The sequence below is a fragment of the Carettochelys insculpta genome, chromosome 2 (genome assembly GCF_033958435.1).
Source record: "Carettochelys insculpta isolate YL-2023 chromosome 2, ASM3395843v1, whole genome shotgun sequence".
Lineage (NCBI taxonomy): Eukaryota > Metazoa > Chordata > Testudines > Carettochelyidae > Carettochelys > Carettochelys insculpta.
The window spans coordinates 31,531,187-31,554,495 of NC_134138.1; the positions used below are offsets into that span (position 1 = coordinate 31,531,187).

General features: G+C 36.1%; 1 protein-coding gene across 2 annotated transcripts in view; it reads left to right on the plus strand.

The window, feature by feature from the left end:
- Positions 1-23,090, plus strand: part of TRPS1 (transcriptional repressor GATA binding 1) — a 307,200-nt gene extending 284,110 nt beyond the window's left edge. Inside the window, exons 6-7 of one of the 2 annotated variants that reach the window (XM_074986745.1) lie at positions 10,094-10,216; positions 17,963-23,090. In XM_074986745.1, coding sequence (XP_074842846.1) covers positions 10,094-10,216; positions 17,963-19,024 — 1,185 coding nt within the window. In that variant the 3' untranslated portion in view covers positions 19,025-23,090. The remainder of the gene's footprint in view (positions 1-10,093; positions 10,217-17,962) is intronic. The other variant, XM_074986746.1, reaches the window with a different exon arrangement.
- Positions 23,091-23,309: the final 219 nt, after the last annotated feature.

The window sequence follows — 23,309 nt, forward strand, 5'->3', positions numbered from 1 at the left end:
AGTTTTTTTGACAAAACTCCCTAGTGTAGACATAGCTTACAAGTATTTTAGATGGATTGAACAAGAGGAAAAAGGTGCCTACTGAAAATAATCACCAGTAATCCAATATTAATCACCCTGTGGTATCCCCTCCTAACCTTACAATAGGAAATAACAGTGGCAACTGTTTCATATTGGTTGGTATATGGAAGCCGCTGTAGCAATAGCACATGACAAGACTTCCAACAAACACCTGATCTAAAGCTAGATGAATTCAGTGGGCCTTGGATCTGACCCTAATACCAGTATGCCTAGAGGAGACTGAGAGTCACCTGGCTGAAGGTGAAGAGTTTTGTTGTTGTTTTGAAGAATTTAAATGTTTTAATAGTAAAGAGTAGCAGATTTACCTGGCGGTGCTTGGGCCCTTAACTCAATCCAGGGTTGTTTTCTTTAAATAAAGGAAAATATATATGCTTTATGTAAATAGTGGTATTATTTAAAAAGACTGTTATTTTTATGAAGTAATGTTATATTTTTGATTTCTTAAAGGGATCGTTAATTTTTTTCCATTTAATTATTTTTAATAATATTTTAAAATGGGAATTCCATCAAGTGTATTTTTCTTCATCACTATAAACTTTTATCATTTGCTGTGTTTTAACAAAAAAGACTGTATGTAGTCAATTTGGTTTTCAGTAACATTTTTTTGTAGTTTTCAAACCTAGATGTATGCTGAATTTGGTGGTATTGCCTCTTATAATTTTGGATGAGTTCTTGAACAAACAGACAAACAGATAAACTCTCTAAAATATATACTAGATACAAGCCAGGAAAGATTTTCAGGTGTCAGTTAGGCAAATAAGTTGGGAACCTCCCTTTTTTATTTGTCCTTTTAAAAATTGTCCCTACTGCCATAAAGTGTCTTAAAATTGGGTCAACCATAAGGATGCCCTTTATATAATAGTTCCAAAATATAACATTGTAAATATTTTCACATTAATTTGGCAGACTTTGGTTGCCATTGTCCAAGCACCTAAATGAGTCAGGAGGCAAAGTCCTGCCTACAGTCAATGGGACTGAAGATTCTAAGTCAGTGAGTAGCTCTTGAAAATATTACCCATTAAGAGCTTTTCCATCTCTGGTTTTGGAAGCTGGTGATGAAATCTGCAAGTGAGATTTTTTAGCTCTCAACTCCTACCTACTGAAGGTAGCAGTGTTTTCCGATCTATTCTCTGTTAAGAGAGATCAAACAGGCTTTACTTAATAAGGTCAGGGAATGTATTTTAAGTGACCATGTTTTAAGAAACAAAAAGCATATCTTGACCATCTGGTGTCCGTTTCTGTGAGAGTGGGAACCTGACACGAGTAGGTAAGAAGTAGGAACCCCAGCAGTTTCTCTTTGTGGAACGGAATGACTGTAGGATTGGATCTCTCAATAACTGTCTCATTAACGTAACTCTGCAGAGATGCGTTGGCTGCTGCTGCAGCCTTTGATAACTGGGGTGTATTTAAAAAAATATGGACACATCTTTCCTGAACTTTTATTGGTTTGTTTGACAGGTATGATTATTTTATGATATGAAGGAAGAGTCTTTGCCTATGTACTTATGCCCAAATTTTCCAATATTTGTGCTTAGTTTAGGCACCTAACTTCATATTTAGATGTTTCACTGAATATTTAAGTGACTAAGCTCTGAACCTCAGGAAATGTGTCCATTTTAAGGGCATAAATATAGCTTCATACTCCCAAATTTAAACACTCCAGGTTGCACATTAGTTCTAGCAATAAAAAAATTGAAGTAGCTGGATCCGGTTCCAGCTTTCTTGACGTCTCCTTTAGTTTGTCTAGGAGTGGTACTGTAGATAATTTGTACAGTTGTGGCTTGAAAAATGATCTGTTGTATTTGTTGTATTGTACTCTCTGATGTTATTTTGTTAACTAATACAAAGGATACAAATCTCACCTGGAGATTTTTTGTAATTATTATGCTTCGGCGGCAGCAGCCACAAACACAAGAAATCAGGAAAGAAGCAGTAATCTGTGTGAACTAAAGCCTGTTTTTTAGGCAGTAGTTCAGCAGTGTAATAGGGTATGGTTCCTTTTCAATAAATCATTAGTGGGGAAAAGCCATATATTTCGAGTGAGACAAAGCACATACATACAAGGCACACAGTGATTATCTGTTCTATCCTTCTATGTTACACTAAATATGTTTCACATTAAATATTATTAAGCCTAAAATCAATGTTATTTTCTGTTGGTCCTTATGTATTAACTTAAAATCAGCAGCACTGCTCTGTTGAATATGATTTAGAGATATGCGAAAATGGCTAGTCAGTAGCACATAGCTATTTTTACAACAGTTACTGGGCGACTAATAAAATCTGTTCTGATGTGAACGTAGTAAAGGTGGTGAAGAGACTTATATATGCTCTTAGGTGGTTCTGCTATCATATACCATGATGGAGAAAACACAGATCACAAATTAAACAGGATCTTAGCACTTCTGAGTGCATCCTGGCAGAGACAATGCATTTGAGCTGATATATGCACAGTAGGGAGAAAAATAGAACTAGGCTTTGGGAAGACAAAGACAATCAGTGCTTTCTTCTTGAGCAGCTGCAGCCAGTTCCACTAATGGAAGTGCAAGAGCAGAAACTGGCAGCACAAGGTATGTGTTCGTTTTTACAGATGGCAACGCAGACAAGTTGGTAATTGAAAAGGAAGTCGTGTACGTGAGATAGTTGATGTGGGACAGCCTATTACAGTACTTTCCTGTGTAATTGACCTGGTGAGTTATTGAAGAAGGATTTTTTTCCCTTGTGAATATATTTCAGTTATTACAAAATGACATGGTTATTGTTAAGAAAATTCAGGGTTGACTTTTTTTAATAGTATTATTCAGACTTTTAAAAATAGACATTAGTTGTACCTGTGTGGAGAATGGAATCCCTCCTGACATCTAGGCAAAAGTCTGCCTGAGCAGGCCTCTGCCATTCTTTTAGTAGCCGTAGGTTGGGTGAACTTACTGGGAGTTAAGGTTTCTCTACACCTTTCAGCGTCAGGCCCCTGAAAGCTTTTCAAATCCAGTTAACATGGCAGTCTGGAGAAGCTGCTCTTGTTTAAAACCATCAGTTAATCATTGTAAACTATGCTAACAAATACCTCCAATTGAAAGTAGTTAATAGCTTATCAGTGCACTGTACACACCCATAATTTTTTTCAAAAATCCTCAGTGCCAAGGAATTTACAATCAGCACAAGTGTCTCCATAGTTTTTATGTCAGTCCTCATGCTATTATCTTGAGGAAGCTATGGAATTACGGTTATACCTTTGTGATTGGCATTGCTGGGAGGCAACACTACAGTCCAGAATGTTGCAGGTTAGTGCTTAAATGCTATAAGGAGAAGGATCACAGAATGTATTATTACGATTCTGTATGAAATCACAATAGTTCTGTATAGAACTTTGCACATAGTTTTAACAAATAGTCCTAATACATAGTTAAATAATATTGAGTTCCAGCCTGTTGCCCCTGGTGTGTAACTGCTGGGCACCAGCATCTTCCTAGCTTAAATACTATTTGGCTGGGTAAGACAGTAAAGTAAGAGTGGCAAATTGGGTATGGAAACAGAATACAATGATGAACGGTCATAAGACATGCTTACTGCTACTTACATAGCTGGTGTGTATGGTCGTTTACTATTTTGCTGTTTTTGTTTTGACTGGCAAAAGTTCTCTAATTTTAATAATAATAAAGTCTTAGTGTTGTAGGACCCTTCAGCACACTTTTGTCATTGTTGTTTTGTTTTAACTGAGAAGTAGTCTGCCAGGTTTTACTTACTTATTTCTGCACTAGTGAAGGCTACTGTATCTTTAAAGACTTTTTACAAAAAAATGTGTTACCAGCCCAGGCATGAAATCTGCTCGCTTTCTTTTACAATGCTATAAAAAATAAATTGTATTTTAGTTGCACATCAAATTATTTATTTCCTCCAGAGTATAGGAGAGTAGAATTTTGAAAGGCTGCTCTCATATCAATGTTTTTTTTAAATCACTGATCTTTCTATATTTCTGCTGAATTTTGCTTTTCCCTAAGAACTGATTCCTGTAGTCAACAGTTAGCTGACAGTGTAGAGCGTGTTGTCAGAAGTGAAAGACACTGTTCTATCAGTAGGCATCCTTCAGTCTGCATAGACTATGGATCGCACCGTTTATAGTTTCAATTGAGGACTTCATTTACAGCGTCTACTGTGACTATGAATACCCACACGAGAGTGACAGTCCTTGCTGCATCTCTTGCAGATGTGATGGGTGTCTGGCAAGTCCTTAGTGTGCTTTCTGTGCGCTCGCTTCTCCTCTGCAAGCCATGAAATATTCTACTAAACTTTTATTTTGAATTATGCATGTGATATTAACTCTCTTGGCATTCCTCCCCTTTACCGTCCCTCACAATACATTTATTTGTCATGGTATTCCTGAGAGTAGATATTTGTTATTTGTGGAGTGTTGGTTTGGCACTTTGACATGATTTCAGGAGGCAATAGATAATTGTTAATTGAGTTGAAAGCAATTTCCATTTTAACCCTTTTTTAGATTTTTATCTTTTTGAAGAATTAGACTTGGGCTGAAATTTTCTCTTGTTTGTTTTTGAAGGTGATTCTTTTGTTTTGTGAAGACGGGAAAAAAACACTTTTTTAACTTGTGAACATGGCTACAGCAACTAAACTTGAAAATTTGCATGTGTACAGAACCCTAGAGAGTGTGCAGTGGCTTCCGTAAGTTTGGAAGGGGAAATGGTTTTGATGAAATAAATTTAGGAAAGTTTGTAAATTGTTTCCTGAGAATGCAGTCAAACATTTTTTTTAGGGTTAAAAGTTTCCTTCTACCCAAATGGAGGAGAACATCCTATAGCCCACCACTCCAGTACACTCCTCATGTCGTATGATTTATGATTGCTGTTTACCTCATCTTCTGGAACCAGATTGCAATATGTTCTACTTCTAGCACCATGGAAAGCCGGACATGTCAAAAATCCCACTCAGGCGTCATCCCTCATTATTGCATGATTGAGAAATGAAACTAATTAGCAAAGCAGGCATGTTTTGTTATGTCTAAGAAGCAAGATTGGTGATGTAAGGAAAAAGCTGGGGGGATGCCTGTAAAGATTTTTTTGACTTTTTTTAAAAAGTGGTTTTTGATGTGACTTTTGAAAGGAGGAATTGCTTTCATTGGAACCACAACAGCATCAGAACCCTTACACAGACTAGCTAACTAAAGACCAAAATTTCTTAATCAGTAGTGTTGGCTATGGGGTGTGCATTTGTGTTTATATGTGTGTAATTACATAGCAATCCATCAATGTGTTGTATACACACACACACAGGCTTTTTTGGTATGAGTTTCCCGTGCAGTTTTTTTTTGTTTTTTGCTTTCGCTGAGCTGTGGCCCATAATTTGCCCCCATTCATGATGTGTTGGTGTAACAAATATAGTAACGCTGCTACAATAATTACAAAGTTCTAATCACAGAACTGTACTGAGCTGTATTATTTTTCTGATACGAAAGAACTAATTAACGCATTATTTCATTTTTTTAAACAAGGACCTGATCCTGTCTATACTAATGCCTGCACTGGCACTATTCGTTGATATAAATTACTGCTTTTCTAGTTATTAGAAATCACTCATACTGAATTCTGTTTTAAGTAAAGTGCTGGAAACTGAAGACTAGATTAAGGAGATAAAATATTTTGGGAGAAACTCAGGCTTGACAACATGGATACCAAGTTTCAGGCTGATTTGATTTGAAACGGCAAAGATAGGAAACCATAAAAAATGTGAGTTAATAATCTGCATATCAGGGATTTTATGCAATTACATGGTTTCAATATGGTTCCTATTCAGAGAAAACAGTTAGAAAATGTGATCCATTGCACATGCGCAGTGACTAATTACAAACTTTTATAGCTTAATTCTATAAAATTAGTTCCCTTGCCTTTGCCCAAGTAAGAATCCGCATAGATGACTTGCTGCTAGTCAGGTTGGAGGTAGTTTTTCTTTTTCTCTAAATGTAAACCTTTACAGCGCTAGATTTGTCAAAATGTATCTGAAAACCTGAGATTTTTTTTTCTCCATTTTTGGCCAGGGTCCTTATTATAAACAGCTGAACTGATTTAAATAAAGTTTCAAGTGTAAAAATATAGCCACATCTGGGCTGACGAACCTCTGTGCCAAGTTTCAGCCCTATGTGATTTGAGACACCAAGATATTAAACACCCAAATCTAGGAACTGGAATGGAAACAGTGACAGACTCCTAACTATAGTGGTCCCTTCAGGATTTGTGATTACAATATAGCAGTTATAAGGATCCAGACAATTGAAGATCGACTAAATAGATACATATTTTAGTTGTTTAGACCCTTTGAATTTATTCTCCCAAGAACATGCAGGACGTTTACATGGATAATTCCAATTAGTTCTAGTGGCATTGACTGAAGACTTAGATCCTTCTGTCTGTGGTTCAAAGGGCATTATGGCTAGTTATGTCAGTTTCCAGGGCTGTAACACATTTTTGTGGCTATGATAGAGTGTATGTGTTCATATGAATGAAAGAAAAAAAAATCTAATAACAGATTTCTGTTAATTGATGCTACGGGCCCATATTCACCAAAGCACTTGAGCACATGCATTAGTCTTATTTAAGTCATGGGGCTGTAAGCATGTAAATGCATGTTTGCTGAATAGGGATGACCTTAAGTACGTACTCTGCTGCACTGGGACCATAAGGACTGCTTGTTAACAAGGAACATAGAAAAAGGATGTTCCGAATTTTCCAACATTACTGGAAGTTACTAGCAAACACAAAGCTTGAGGATTAGAAAGTAGGTTGGCTCCAGCCATAAAAATACATATAGGTTAAAACTGTAGTGTCACAAAACAATTTTTTTTTTCATAATCTATGCTGGACATCAGCCTTTGTAAAACTTTATGTACAACAGAAACTATCTGGAGAGAGCAAAAAGGGTATGTTTATATTTTCTTTAGCAAGTTTTCTTTATTAAAAGACTGATTTAATTAGGAGAAGTAAGCCGTTCAATCATAATGTTTTTAAGGTAAACGAATGCAGACTTATGAAAACAGCTGCCTCGGTTTCTACAGGACGTGAACATCATACCTTGGTTATACTTTGTGATGAAGGATGGTCTTGTAACCACAGGAACAACAGAACTGGGAGTCAGGATTTTTGATTCTGCCCCAGACTTCCTATGTGGCTGCAAACAAATCACTTCAAAATTTCTGTGTTTCTGCTTCACAACAACTCATACAAATATGGATAATATTATTTACCTGCCTTGTCGGAGTGTTATGAGGCTTAATTCATTAATGTTCTTAAAACACACTGAGATCCTTGGAAGGAGGATCATCTCTGATTATTTTACTGTGAACTAAAAGTTATATAGAAAAACGTATAAAAAAACTAAAGAGATTAAAGACAACAATTAGAATTTTCAGGTCAATGCGGAGAATGAATACCTCACATCTTCCATAAATTTTGGTGTAGTATGTGTAGCTTAACCCCTTGCAGTGCTTTGAAAAATCTTTAAAAAATATTTTAAGAAATGTATTTTCAAACTCAGCAGAGAGAGAACTTTTATGATTTTGTTTTGTTGCAATTAACATACAGCCTGCACAGGACCTTCCTTCTTTATTGAAATTAAGCATTACTGTCTTCAGCAATGGTGTGCTACAGTACTGTTATGGAGTCTAATAAAGTGATAGGATGTAAATGTTCCAGGAGGTCTATGTATTTGCTGTCCACCATTCATATATGTAAGTTATTTGGACATTACAGCCTTGTCATGATATAGTATATATATTAGACCTTCTGTTACCTTGTGAGAGGGCATTTTGTTGCATGCAGCTATAAAGCACAGAACAGTAAAAAGGATGCAGAGACTCACTCATATGGAGACTCCACCTTCTTTAACATATCAGAGCAAGAACACACTCTGAAGGGCAAACACTAAATATGTATTAGTGCCTCTGCAAAAGAATCTGCAGCCTGGCCATACATAGTTGTTCTGATTTGAAAACCTTCATGTGGTCCAAACTGGGGTTAGTCTAGCACAAATTTTATTACACCCTAAGGAAAATAATTTGGCAGCGAGGTGAAGTTTGGCAAAGATAACCTTTCTGGGTAGCCACGAAAGAAGTGAGACGATTCAGTTGTTTATTTGTTAGGTGAACATGTATTCCCAACATGGGTTACAGTTAACAAATGCACTAAATTGAGCATTTGCTGAAGGCTTGTCACATATAGTTTGGACTCATAGCACCCAAATTCAGGCAAGCTGATTCTGATTGAGAAGCAGGCGTAAAGGGGCAGTTTGAGGGTGGGGTGGGGGGAGGTGAAAGAGAGATTATCTCAATAATACGTCTAGATATAGCACAACCTGCTATACTAACGAAAGTGCATTCTTAGTTTAAAAGGGTGATTGTTAGCCTGACTTTGTGCTCACTAAAAACATTTCCCCAATGCTGTTAAATTATTGCACTCATTTCAGAATTTTATGGCTGGGCAGCTTACCGGCCCTCGTTTCTTTACATTTCATTCATTTTCCTTGTATTGATGATTAATGGAGGATGTCGAACGTTAGAGTGAGCAGGCATCAGCAAATGCAAGATCATAATTAGTTTAGCTGACGAGGGCCTCTGATAGCACTTGCATCTGGATGGAAAAATTACCCTATAGGGAACTGGCTGCTCACCAGGTCTTTTTAGTGATACATTGTGAAACACCCGATGAATCAAATGCCCTTTCAATGCCAAGAAAGTGTTCCAGTCTTCAAGCCAAAATTATGTCTGCAGAAAGCTTTCCATTTGAAATGTATCAGAGTACAATTATAACCATTGTATTTTTTTGGCATGAATACCACTCTTCCACAGTATGGATTAAAGTTAAATAAATTACTTAAATTTTATGAAACCCTGAAATTTTGAGTTATAGTATTAGTAATTTTTTAATTTATAATGAAATTAGTTTTTACTCACACTATTTTTCCCTGTACCAACCCATTCTTATTGGAGAAGATTTATTATTAAATTCTTTGCTTTGCAAGTAGAGAGCAGAGGTGAAATTCAGATTTTTTTTCCAGCTAAAGAACTCCATTTCCTACTTGTTAGTATTTGTGCCTGCAAACACAGCCTGATTTTTGTTTAAATGTGAAATTTAATGAAATCAATATCCAGAGAAAGAATTTAACGAGCAATACTCGTAAACATGTCTATTTCAAATATTCTTGAATCATGATTAATGTAGATGAATGCGGAGCTCAGCCTGCTTAAAAATCAATTTGTGTTTGGAGGAACCATGCTGTGTCCTCCTTTGCCTGACTTAAATAAATAAATAAATAAACCCATTGATGAGACCATGGTGTCTGGGTTTCAGATAAAGTTCAAAAGATGTCTCATTAGTATCACTCTACTCTTACTCGTTTGGCAGAGGTTACTCCTGCTTCCCAGTTGGCTGTGGGAAATATGTGGTAGTATATGTAGATTTTTGAATTAAGTGGAAAAGACTGTAATTGAAAGTCATGGATTCTGTTAATGAAATACAAGCTCTGTTACAGGAACTGATACTAGCAGATGCAAACTGGAAATAATTGGAAATGATGAATTTTTAAACTTGTTGCTGATCACACTTTGGAATAAAGCAAACAAAAGTAAATGATTTGCTGTGGAAATACAGAGAGCAAAACAGCAAAACTTTGTAGTGTTCTCTGTCCATTTAAACAGAATGCATTTTGGAATTCAGTGTTTAAAACCCAACCTTAAAGTCACAAAATCTAAAGTTCAAAAAGTTAAAGCTGTTATTCTGAAAAGGCTTTGGTGTTTCACACACCTCATCCATCACTGCAGGGTTAATTATAATGAAAATCAGTGGTGCCTATTAAGCACAATTGAACCTGACCTCATTATGGGCAGTGTGGTTTTATACTGTCCTTGTTGCCAGTCTAGAGACAAAATTCCTGTGTTGATTTGTCCAAACTCCCCAGATCATGTGACTCACCTCTAACCTATCTTTTTTTTTTTTTTTTCTTCCTGTTTCAGAGACGTAGAGGCTCAGGAGTTTTTTGTGCCAATTGCCTGACCACAAAGACCTCTCTCTGGCGAAAGAATGCAAATGGTGGATATGTATGCAATGCGTGTGGCCTGTATCAGAAGCTTCATTCGGTAGGAAGAACTTACTAGTTTGTTCAGGAAAAGGTTTATACAGCTAAGCTGAACCTGGGCAGCTGTGGTCTTGTCTGGTTGTATGATTACTACCACACTCTGTCCTGCAGTTAATTTCCTAACAGGGTGTGTTTTTTGTTTTATTTTGTTTTTATTTTCATTTTTTGTTTTTGTGTTTTTTAAGTATGGTCACTTTGGGATCAAATGTGATTCAATAGGAAACAGGCTGGCATGCTGTGGGGAGACACATTTGAGATCACAAGAGATGCATTTAATTATTTTGATACAGAATAAGGAAAAATGGTTTCATTTCTGGAAATATGATATAAAAACATATAGTATGTTTTAACAAAAGCTCTCCAAACTGAACAGCACTCATATTTGTATAGGAGTACAGAAAAAAGTTCCTAAAATTAGAAATCAGAAATGAAAACATTGCTTGTTGCCTGTATATTTTCCCTTTCTTCTTTTAATAATTAAATAAATATGTATTTTTTTGATTTCTTCAAACACAGAGTCCAATTCTGCAAGATGGTTATAATCTACTGCAAATACTAAATGCCCTCGGCTTTTTTCGAAGTTGCTCAGTCGAAGGCATTCAGTATTTTGCAGGAGAAAAATGCAGTGTCTTATTAGATGGGGCATAAAGTAAGTAATAATAACATAATCACTGGATATCTGTGTAGGTTCCCATCTTTCAAAGATTGGGCTCAATCTTGAAAAGTGCTAAGCACTCTGGTACTCACTCAGCAAAGTCATGCTTAAGTGCTTTTCTGGAGTGGGGCCAAAGTACTCAGAATTTCCTAAGATGGAGGTCAAATGTCAAATATGAATTTATGTCAATTCTACCACTATAATGAAACTACTTGGGAGAGGAAGGTAAGCAGAATTCGTCCCATTCACTAATAATTCCAACATTCCTGTGAGGTGGGTAATTATCATTGTTCTGCAGGCAAGCAAATTAAAGTAAAGAATTTGGGACTTGCCAAAGCAACATGTGAATTTAGGCTCAGAGACAAGATCAGAAGTGTAAGTGTCTGTTTGCCATGGCAAATTTTTCAAAAATACTCTCTCCATTTTTAAAGTGACTTGGGATCTTATAATTCATTGAATTTTTGGTGACATTTTTGGCTTCTGTGCACCTAAGTCGCTTTGAAAATAGGAAGCAGGTGCTTTTGGAAATCTTATACCCAGTCCTGTGCATGAGCCATCAGACAACACTGCTTACCCAAGTCCCACTACAGCTGTTTTGTGGAAAATATTTTTTAACAATATTTCACTTGCAGCCTGACCAGCAGTCCAAAGTGTCAACTGTACTTGCTAAGTGCTGTCATTTAGGGATATGTAGAATAGTTTTTTGATACAAAACAACCCAACCATTCAAACAACATCTATCTTGGGACAAGCTGGACTGACCTACAAATAATGATCTGTGGTTACCATCTTGGATGGAATGGTCTGAACACAACCTCCTCATGAGTTATCTCCAAGATCCAAATATATTTTTGGTTTTAAAGAAAATTCATGCTTGTAAACATACTGAAAAGATTTTGAAGGAAAAGAATTTCTGCATTCAAACACTGATCTGATATTTAGGTTTGATGGTTTTTTGTTATGTCTTCTACAAAAATATCTTATTTTCATTATTAAAAACAAATGTAACAAATGTAACTCTTTGGTATTTTAGCTATAGGTATCTGTCCAATCTAGTGAATAGATCAGAGTTACAAACTTTGGCCAATCAAAGGGCAAAAGCTCTCATCTGCCAGGATATATAACAGAACAGCCAGACTATAAACTGACGTCTTTTAAGAAATAATTCAATTAGAAAATAATTCTTCTGAGAAAATTTCTTAAACATTATTAAAGAAAATACTATATCTTTTTCCTTTCTTTTGACAAAGAATATGTGAACTTGGTGAAATACAGTTACACATATATAACAAGTAACAAAATATGGTATTTTGTATATATATAAAGATAAGATGTGGGGTGTGTATATATATAAAACCTTCATTACTGTCTTCATTAAAGATGAACAAATAATATCTTGGTTCAGTGGCTTTACCAATAATGTGGAAAAAATTGTTTTATGTTGTTTGAAAATGGGATTTTCTTGGTTTAATCTGTGAAATAAAAAAATAGTTTGGAGTCAAACAAACACATTTTGTTCTACCCTAACTTTTTCTTCTTCTTTATTTATTTATGCTTGGAGGATGTTCATTTTTGTTTTTCTTTTTTCCTTTTTTTTTCTTTTTAAATAAACCTAGATATATTTCTTCAGTGCAATTTCAGAAGAAAGTTACATCTTTGCAATCTTTCATTTGCAAAAAATGAGAAAAATAAACATTTTGACATTAAAAAGATTGGTCAAAAGTGTACACTGGATTTGACTTGAATTCACAGATAAAAGTTGAAACTGCTCTTCTTATTATTTTGCAAATAAACTGGGAAAATATCACCTATTAATCTTCTTCATACAAAATGGAGGTTGAATTTAATTTTGTGATTATTATTTGTAAATCAGACATTCAGATTGTTTTTAAAAAAAGAATAGGATTGTGTGATTAACCAAGACCCCAAACCTCTAACATGTAGTTATGTGACTAAAGTGAGTTATGTATGTAAACAATCCATAAATTAATGTTTCATTTTTGAGTAAAATTATTCACATTGGCTATGTCTACACAGGCAGCTTCTGTTGACAAAACTAGGCTTTTGTCAACAAAACTCGCCAAGCGTCTACATGGTTAAAGCACTCTGTCAAGAGTTTCTTGACAAAACTCAGCTGTTCAGTTGGCAGCGTTATCCCTGTTCCCGATCAGCCATAATGCCTCTTTCGACAGTATTTTGTCAACAGGGTGTCCGAATAGACACTTCTATCGATACGGAAGGCTTCTGTTTCCTTGGGCAGCCCTGTTTGCAGCGCTTCTAGTCAGCCATTCAGTCAAGAGAGGGTAGGGCAGTCTGGCTGCTCTCTGTTGACAGAGCAGCTTGTTCTTTCGATCTGCTTTTGTGTGTAGATGCTATCTGTTGAGAGATAGCATCTGCTGAGGTTTCTCTGTTGAGAGTGACCTCTGTTAATAGAGGCTGCTCGTGTAGATGTGCTGATTGAGTAAAATTACTCTCATTTGCAGATTTTAGACCTTTAATCATCAAACTCTGATTAGATGCTTAATATTTGTATGTTCAGTGGTTACCAATATAATATCAATATTAGCCAATGATTATCATACTAGTTATAATCTGATACTGTTTTTCCTGTATTAAAAATAGTAAGCAAGTGTGGTATCTTAGATAGAGCTGGCTACATAAATAATTATTTGATTTGGCATCCAAAATGAAAAATTAATCTTAAAAAACACAGTCAGTCATGGTAGACCCAGTTGATTTTTTTGTCCTTTTTGGCAAATTGAAACTCCCAAAACAGCTCATTTCAGATGGAAGGAAACACTCTGTTTGTTGTATTTGATGGGCATACATTTCTAAAACCAAAAGTGAAATAAAATTCAAAATACAGCATTGCTTGCGTTAGAAAATTGAACCATTTTCTTTAAAAATGTTGAAACCAATGTTCTTTTGTGTTTTTTTTCTTTGACGGGTACAGGGAAGGAGAGATAGTGATGGAAGTAATTTGGTATGTTCAAAAAGAGTTTTGTCAACCTGAATCTGTATTTTTGGCAAAAGAAACTTAGTGTTGGGTGAAATATGTTGGAGAAATTCCAGAGACCACTTGTTAGTAGTAGTGGCTGGCAATAGCTTTCATTTTCTTGGTTTTTCCTGTAGTTCACATTAGCACTTCTGTGATACCCTTGATTAATTTGTAATTGTTTTAAAGAAATGGTGAAGTGTTCATTGTTCTTCATTTTAATCAAAAACTCACAAATTCATCAGGCTTCCTATAAATACAAAATACCACTTTACTATTTGCAATCATTTTTAACTGTCCAATTTTAGAAAAGAAAATCTACTGATGAAAATTGTATCTTCCTTGCCACAATTGCTCTGTGTTCGAGAATATACCCAGAATAATCTTTGTGAATACAGTAAAGGGAATCTGTTTCCTATAGGCTACAGTTACACCGTAATGATCTGTCTACAGTAGTTACAGTCAGAAGAGATTTTCTGACAAAACCTCTGTTGTCAGATTGTGTCTACACATAAAAGCTCATCAATCTTTTGATCTGCTCTGTTGACAAATGGCCCCCCTGGAGTATCTACAGAGCTTTTTTTGTCGATAGTATCTTTTGACAAAATGCATTTTGTGTGTGCATGCTCCACGAGTTTTGTCTACAGAATTTGTAAACGTAACCATAAATGTCTCTAATTTCTGTACACCAGAATTATACTATTTTGGCTTTTCCCACAAATTATATTATATTTTTATTCATTTTGCATTGCTCTAATCTCAGTCACCCATGGTTGGCATGTCCTGTCTCAACAGTTGCTACTCAGGTCAAATCAGATCCCTAGACAGATTCAGCAAGGGTTACATGGGACTTAGAATTTCTGTTTCAGACACACTTTCTTTAACACAGTCAGTTCATACTAATTGCACGTTTCATGTTAAACAGCCATGAGATATAATAATATTCATTGAATAATGCATTCAGTGAATTTTGTGATACTTACAAAAATAAATTAATCATACTATTTTGCAGTTTGACCAGATATAGACTGCTGAGCAAATTATTCATAAATCACATGATTATAATAAATATGTACTATGCAAGATGTAATCTAAGATTTTTTAAAAATTAAAGTATTTGCTATTTTTTCTTTTATTTCCCAAACTGAGAGCTCCAGTATAGTTTAAGAAATGAGTCACATCTTTCCATACATTTTGAATAGTCCATAAGTATTTTGCTGCTTATTGAAGCAAATGTTTAAATTTGTGAGTGACATAGCTAAGACGAGTAGTCTTTTTTAATTCATTTGGAGGCTAATCACAAGAGACAAGTAATTCACATGGGCTGTGGCTGCCTTGCCCCTCCCTTTCGGATGGGTTATGTAAATTGCTGCCATTCTAAAATGCAAATGAGATGCTGATATGAGTATTCAGTGCCTCATTTATATAATGACAGCCACCCAGCCCATTGAAAGTGCTGATTTCAAAATAAAAATAGCCATGTAGCCAGGGTTCCTCTGAAAGGGTGCCCCAATTTCGAAAGGAGCTGTCTTTCCAATTTTTTGGAGGAAGAAGGGTGCTTTCAAAAACTAGGCACCCTTTTGAAGGAAACCTGGCTGTAAGGCTATTTTTACTTCGAAATCAGTACTTTCGATTGGCTGGCTGTCCACCATTATGTAAATGAGGCACTGAATATTCATACCAGTGCATCAGTTGCATTTTCGAACAGCTGTAATTTACATGACCCTTCCGAAAGGGACAGGGAGTGTAGCCATGTATTTGCAGAATCAGCCCCATATGATTAAATACTTTGGTATGTCTACAATGCTATCAAAACCCAATGGTTGTCCCGTACTGTCTGCTGCAAGCTTGCAGAACTTGGCCTAAGAGGCTGTTTAAGTGCACTTGTAGACATTTGGGCTGCGATCCTACGTGGTGTGAGGGTCCCAGAACTCAGACTTCAGCCCAAGCCTAAATGTCTATACTGCAATTCAGTAGACTCTAGCCCAGTGGCTCCCTATGTTTTCACTAGTGCAGACACCCAATCACCCCCATAAACTATTTGTGGACCCCCAATCAAAGCCAATTCTAGTTGTTCTGTACACTCTATTAAATTAAAAAGGAAAGCACAACATAGATTTTTGGACAGCAATTAATAACACTATTTAAATATATTTAATTTTAAAATAATAATTGATTGTAACTTTGCAGTTTAATTAAAATTTTTCTATGACCTTTTCCTTATCTTTTTTTTCTTGATTTTTAATTATTTATTTTTGTTTGTTTGTTTATTTATTTCCAATACCCTCGCGGACCCCCAGAGGTCCACAGACCCCAGGTTGGCAACCACTGTCCTAGTCTCTCAAGCTGACATGGCCCAGCCATGTGCGTCTGACTGCAGTTTAGACATATCCTTAATAACATATAACTTTAAAGACCTCAGCCTAAAAATAGACTTGTGAACAACTTTTCGCACATAAGAAAAGTCATATGTATTAATCATTTACAGGCTCATATTCTGTAATATGAGCAGTTAACATGAATGTTTTGTTTAAGCTGTCAAACCAGATCAGGAATCCATACTGCTAGGAAAATGTAATACAGTAGGTGAATAAGAAGAGTGTAATGTGAGAGACAAAGCAAAGTTCAGCGGCACTGAATGCCCTTTGCACTGCACTCTTATGACATATTCTTAGAAGGTCATGATAAGAAAGGATCCTTTCTCTAGTACAGGAACACACATTTTCCTATTGATGAATGTTAAATTGATTGTTAATAATGTAAATTATCCCTTTTTTGCATAGCTGTATTAAAATGTTCTTATTTTTTCTTAAACATAACTTTGTTCCACTTGAAACTTGCTGCTATCCCATTGAGGTAACTGTGCTTCAGTTGCAGCTCTTTCACTTAGTTCAAATTTCATTACTTATTAATGTCTAAATCAAAGTTTATATTTCTTCTTATTTAGATTTTTAATAGAAAGTAACAACTTAACAAGTAGCAGCTATGGCTAGGATGCAGTTAACCATTATCATGGGGAAACCTTAGGGGGAGAAACAGGCAAAAGAGAAGATGAAGACGGCAAGTTGAGAGAGAAAATAGCTCTATAAAAATAATGAAAACCAATACTGGACTTTTTAATGTTAATTTAAAATTATCATTGTGTAGATATATAAATTATAATATTTCACACATAGCACCAGTTGTTCAAAATACTGAATTTAGTGCAGGATATAAACACTCTAAAATTACATTATGGAGAAAAAAATACAAATAAACTTCTGAGTGGGCAGGGCATAGAGCAGTCTGCTGGCCGCCAGCCACCATGGGATTCTGTGCACATTTGGTTGAGATCAACATCAGCTACCAGAATGCCTAACTGAAATGACTTTTAGACTGTTCTTGCTTTCCTTGAATGTCTACCCAATAGAATGGCATATATCATCTTTCAGCACCATATTTCATCTACTTGCTGCCTTTTTGTGGAGAGAGCTGCTTATGGTTCCTTCCCCTGCTCCTTCTGCTTTTTATAAAAGTGTTTTAAGTAGTCACATAAGAAGTCTGTCTCCACCTGCACTGCATCGTTAGGCAGATGTCAAACAGAAAATACTCTCCTGATGAAGACTTCAGTGTCTCCTTCCCTCTGTCTTGCTCTACGTGGTCCTGTCTTCCTTTCCTTCCTGAGGTTCCTACATCTTTTTTCTTCTTCTTGTGACTCCTCCAATATAGCAGTAGTAGTAGTAGTCGTAGTAACAACTAATAATAAATATTACCTAGCTCTTACACAGAACTTTTCATGAGAGAGACTTGAGGGCACTGGGCACATATTGGGTTGAGCAGGTAATGACTCTTTAAGTAATCAAATACCATATGATAACTAATACAAAATGGAAGATTTAGTGTGGTAACAGCAGACATCACTTGATAGCTTTATTGTTAAAATAAAGAGTTCGCCTCCAGAGTCTTAGCTGACCTTGTTTGTTGGTAGAAGTAGACATTACCTAAAGCTTTCCTATAATGTGGCTGTTAACTAAAGTACAACTTGGATTTGCATGAGCATTGTCATTGAGACTTACTTAACATGTTTCTTTTATTTATTATGTATGTGTTCCATGCAGACTCCCAGACCTTTAAACATCATTAAGCAGAACAACGGTGAGCAGATCATTAGGAGACGAACAAGAAAGCGCCTTAACCCAGAGGCACTTCAGGCTGAGCAGCTAAACAAACAGCAGAGGGGTAGCAGCGAGGAACAAGTCAATGGAAGCCCATTAGAGAGGAGGTCAGATGATCATTTAACTGAAGGTCACCAGAGAGAAATTCAGCTTCCCAGCCTGAGTAAATTTGAGGCCCAGGGTTCATTGACTAAAAGCCATTCTTCTCAGCAGCCAATATTGGTCAGTCAAACTCTGGATATTCACAAAAGGATGCAACCTTTGCACATTCAGATAAAAAGTCCTCAGGAAAGTACTGGAGACCCAGGAAATAGTTCATCAATATCAGATGGGAAAGGAAGCTCAGAGAGAGGCAGCCCAATAGAAAAGTACATGAGACCTGCAAAGCACCCAAATTATTCACCACCTGGAAGCCCGATTGAAAAATATCAGTATCCGCTCTTTGGACTTCCATTTGTACACAACGACTTTCAGAGTGAAGCTGATTGGCTGAGATTCTGGAGTAAATATAAGCTGTCCGTTCCTGGGAATCCACACTACTTGAGTCATGTGCCTGGCCTACCAAATCCTTGCCAAAACTATGTGCCTTATCCCACCTTTAATCTGCCTCCTCATTTTTCAGCTGTCGGATCAGACAATGACATTCCTCTAGATTTGGCGATAAAGCATTCCAGACCTGGGCCAACTGCAAATGGTGCCTCCAAGGAGAAAAGTAAGGCACCACCAAATGTAAAAAATGAAGGTCCCTTGAATGTACTAAAAACAGAGAAAGTTGATAGAAGTACTCAAGACGAACTTTCAACCAAGTGTGCACACTGTGGCATTGTCTTTCTGGATGAAGTGATGTATGCTTTGCATATGAGTTGCCATGGTGACAGTGGACCTTTCCAGTGCAGCATATGCCAGTATCTTTGCACGGACAAGTATGATTTTACAACTCACATCCAGAGGGGCCTACACAGGAACAATGCACAAGCTGAAAAGAATGGAAAACCTAAAGAGTAAAACCTTAGCACTTAGCACAATTAAAAGGAAATAGGTTTCCTTGATGGGAATTCAATAGCTTGTAATGTCTTATGAAAACCTATAAAGCACTTCATATAGAGAGCATGCCTTATCCAATAGAAAACACCTTGTTCCTTTCTCTTTTCTTTTGTTTTTTTAATTTTATTATTATTGTTAATGAGAGGGTTACCAAGAATAAAAAAAATTGGATGGTGTCCAGGGAGGAAAAAGCATAATCATTTGGCATATGGCCCACAAAAAATATCTAGAATTCAGTGAATCAGGACAAACATCCATGATTTTTTTCCTAGACAACTAAAACTTGCTCTTTTGTAACTGGCTAAAATACAAAACTGTTTGCTTGTATATATTGCTGGCGGATATATAGTGAACCAATGCACACTGTGCGTAGGACATAGAATTCTTAAATACAGAGATGTCCAGAAGTCATTTGGTATTTTTAATGTGGGCTAATTTCTGCCTGAAAACATGCCTTAGTGCCATCCTGTTCTCGATGCTTTCGCGCTGTTTGCATCAAACATCTGTCAGAATTAACGATTTTTAACTACCATTTCACTACACCTTTTCTGGCATAGTGTAGACTAAGAAGCCATTTTGGTGAAATAAATTATCTTTAATAGAGAAGCCACACTATGGGTTTAATTTGCATAGAACGAGGTAACCTGCTATAATTTCTTTTCTGATTAGCTGTACTTGCTAAAGCTTAGATTCTAAAGTTACTTTGACATAGATTTAATGTTGGTATATGTACCAGTCAGTCCCATCAATAAACTTATACCAGCTTTTGCCAAGTAGCGTTAAATATTTCTTCCTAGTACTTTTTAATACTTAAAGCTTTGTAAAAACTATTCATGAAGGGAAAAGCTCCGCAGCATAACTGCTCAGGGAAATAGGGCTAAATAACTAAATAGTAAACAATTGGTTAAAGGTGCTGTTGACAAGCCGCCATGCTTGCTATAAGAGTGTAAAAGTACTGACTTTAATCATTTTTCTTTATAATGTCCCAACCAGTAGTTTATTATTTTACCACAGGGATGTAGAAGATATTACAAGCTACTGGATGCACTGTCAGATTAACTTATTTCATAAAAGAAGTTGGGAGAACAAATAGAAAAAAAACTTATTTTTCTAGTAAATATTAATGTATTACATTTCAAATAATGGTGCCTGACATATTGAATAATTATTTTCTACAGTGTACATATGCAACAAAGATATTCCATCACACATTAGAGTCGGCTCTGGCTCTGCCTCGCTGTTTACATTTGCAAATGTAGCAAACAAGGTAATGAAGCAACTATTTCTATTGCAGTAGGTATCTTTTTTTGTGCGTGTGCATTTACAGTTGTAAACGATAACATGAATGACATTTGTTGATATTAATGGTATGGAAAAATAAGAAGGAAATGAAAATATTTTTATGCCTACTTAGGAAAAAAGGGTAGCACTATTCATTCCAAGTACTTTTGTATTCTTAAGCTCTTAACTCACATTGTTATGCTTAAAATGATAAACATATATCCTCTTTTTATTGCTTTGTCTGTGTTTCAGAGGAAACATTTCAGAAATTATTTTGATAAGCGCTGTTTGACTACTCAGCGCTAATGTTTTTATTGCATTCTGTAGTAGCATTGCACTCCATTGTTACAATATTATGCAGTTGCTTTTTTGTTTTGTTTGGGTTTGTTTCTTTTTTTGCAGTGCAGGGTCTGAGTTCCTTAAAGTTGGATGGCAAGTGTAGTTCAGTTGGCTCATGAATGTTCATCAAAAGGAGACTTAAAATGTCTTTTTAGTATTATGAGGCCTTTTTTCTCCATTCATGCATTTAACTTTTTTTAAAAACTGTTCTGTAAAAATATATCTGGCCTAAATCCTTTACGTGAGATTATACATAAGGGTCCTATTCTGATCTCACTTACATGCCACCTATCTCAGACTTCAATGTAATTGACACTAAAGCACTATAAAAAGCTCTTGCTTTTAATTTACATAAAATTTACCATTCTCCCTTCTAGAAATTGATGCACTTATAAGACACTTAACCAGGGAAAACTGGGAGGTTGGAGGAGAAAATGGAAGGTGATGGGAAATGTCTAGAAGTGGCTACAGAAATATAATACAAGTAGGAACTAGCCTACACGTACAGCACTTTGATAGTCTTTTGAAAAATGTTGTACCAAGTTAAAGCAGGCGGCAAGAAACTTCACCATGCATGAGAAGCACTTGCACAGCTGATCACCAAAGGTCTTGCTGACCTTGACAGTATTTTAAGTGTTACATTTTCACATGGTTGAAAAGTTTTTGAACAATCCCACTAATTTGTTAGGCACAAGTAGGCTAATGTTCAACCTGAGACTTGCATTCCTTCCTGCTCCACCCATTTCTTTCACAACGTTCACATTTACTATGAGCAGTGTATGGGCAATCTCTCTTCATAATTTGTGGCTGAATTCTATAAGCCTTTAAGGTGTTCTAAGTAAGCAAAGGATATTGTGCCACATTCCTCTTCTGTTTTTGTTTGTTTGTTTGTTTTTGGTTTTGTTTTTTAAGATGAACCTTCTGCTTAATACCAGTGCCAGGAAATGACTGGTTGTGTTAACTATTGTTTTCCAACAATAGTTCTATTTTTTTGTGGACTGAAATGGATTGTTCTTTTGTTATGTCGGGGCCCAGTGTGTATCCTTATCAGTTCTCTCAAAAAACTTGTTAGGTTTAAATAACAGCAGCTGTATTGGCGTCAGAAGTGGCCGCCTTGAGGTTATTGGCACAATTTCTGTGTTGGGATACTTCCTATAAATCTTAGCACTTCTTGTGGCTTCCCTACTTCTGGAAGCTGCATCTTCATGGAACATATTTTGTTGTGCACACGTTCATCATAAAGATTTGTGCTCAGACCTGTATTTCATTATGCCTGTTGCTAAACTCAAAGCAGAAGCCAACATAGGGGAAATGCCTTCCAGCCAATACACATAACGAGGTCTGGGCAGAAGGACAGATGCAAACTTGTAAGTGCAGAGTTCAGGATAGAGCTCTGAATGTCAATGTTGCACCTACATCACACAAGTGAAATTTGAAAGTGTACCCCCTGTTCTTACCATATCTATTCTAAAAATCCCACTGCTAAAAGTAATGACATTTTGTTGTAACCTGTTCTCTGGAAGTAAAAATAGAGTTTCAGGAGAAAAAGCCTGGAACCCACATTCCCCACCAGGTGTTATTAATGAAGAGAAAAAGGAAAGCTCTGAAATTGAAAAAGAAGAAGACTGAACTAACAACTCTTGGTTTGAAGCCAGGAATGGCACAGACCTGGCCATAAAGCATTTTGTTTCAAATCAACCTACAGCTCCAAATCAATAGGGCTCATCTACACTAGTCCCCTCCTTCAAAGGGGACATGTAAATGAGCCAGATTGTGGAAGAGCAATGAGATGCTGCGCTGCATGGAATTAATAATTACACATTGCCCAGATAGGTGGTTAAGAGATTGGTCTCTTTGTGGCTCCCAACCAGATAAACATTAAAGAAATTAGTAAAAAGTACAGTTAGTAAATCTGTGACAAAATACTTACAATAAACACTGTGTGGCAGCAGTTCCATGTTGTGTTGAATTCCGGCTTTTACATCTGTGATCATCACTATGGTTATCTGAGCTCCTAATGGAAAAAAAGGCGGGGTGGGGATGAAGAAATATCTCAAAATGCCATTGGAAATTTTAATTGCAGCAGAATTCACCAGTAGAGGGAAAATGTCTTTTCATATGGAATTATTTTGTGTTGCTTCAAAAAAAAATCTTTAAGCTTGTAGCCCCAATGTAACTCTAGAATGTTGGCTCTCATTGTTCTGTCTTTACAAAACATGGATATGTGGGTTTTTTTGTTTGTTTTCTGTTGTTGGGGTTTATTTTGTTTTTATGTTTTATGTTTTTTTCATAGTGCATGTTCATTTCTACTCACAAACATGTTCTTGGTGTATTTCTTATGCAAACAATCTTCAGGCAGCAAAGATGTCTGTTACATCTAAACTTGAATAATAAAGTTTTACCACCAATTATAATTAAGGCATGTGTCATCATTTATGGGAATAATGAAATGTCACTACAGCCCAGAGATGCCAGAAGGGAAAAAGCAGGCTGTGGTTCTGGATAAAAGGAATGGTTTGGCCTACAACCAGTCCTATGTTTGAAGGGTGATTGAGGTAGAATGGTATAAACAATAAGATTCTTACTAACCTTCAAAATAAATTAGTCCAACTCCTCGTCCTGAATT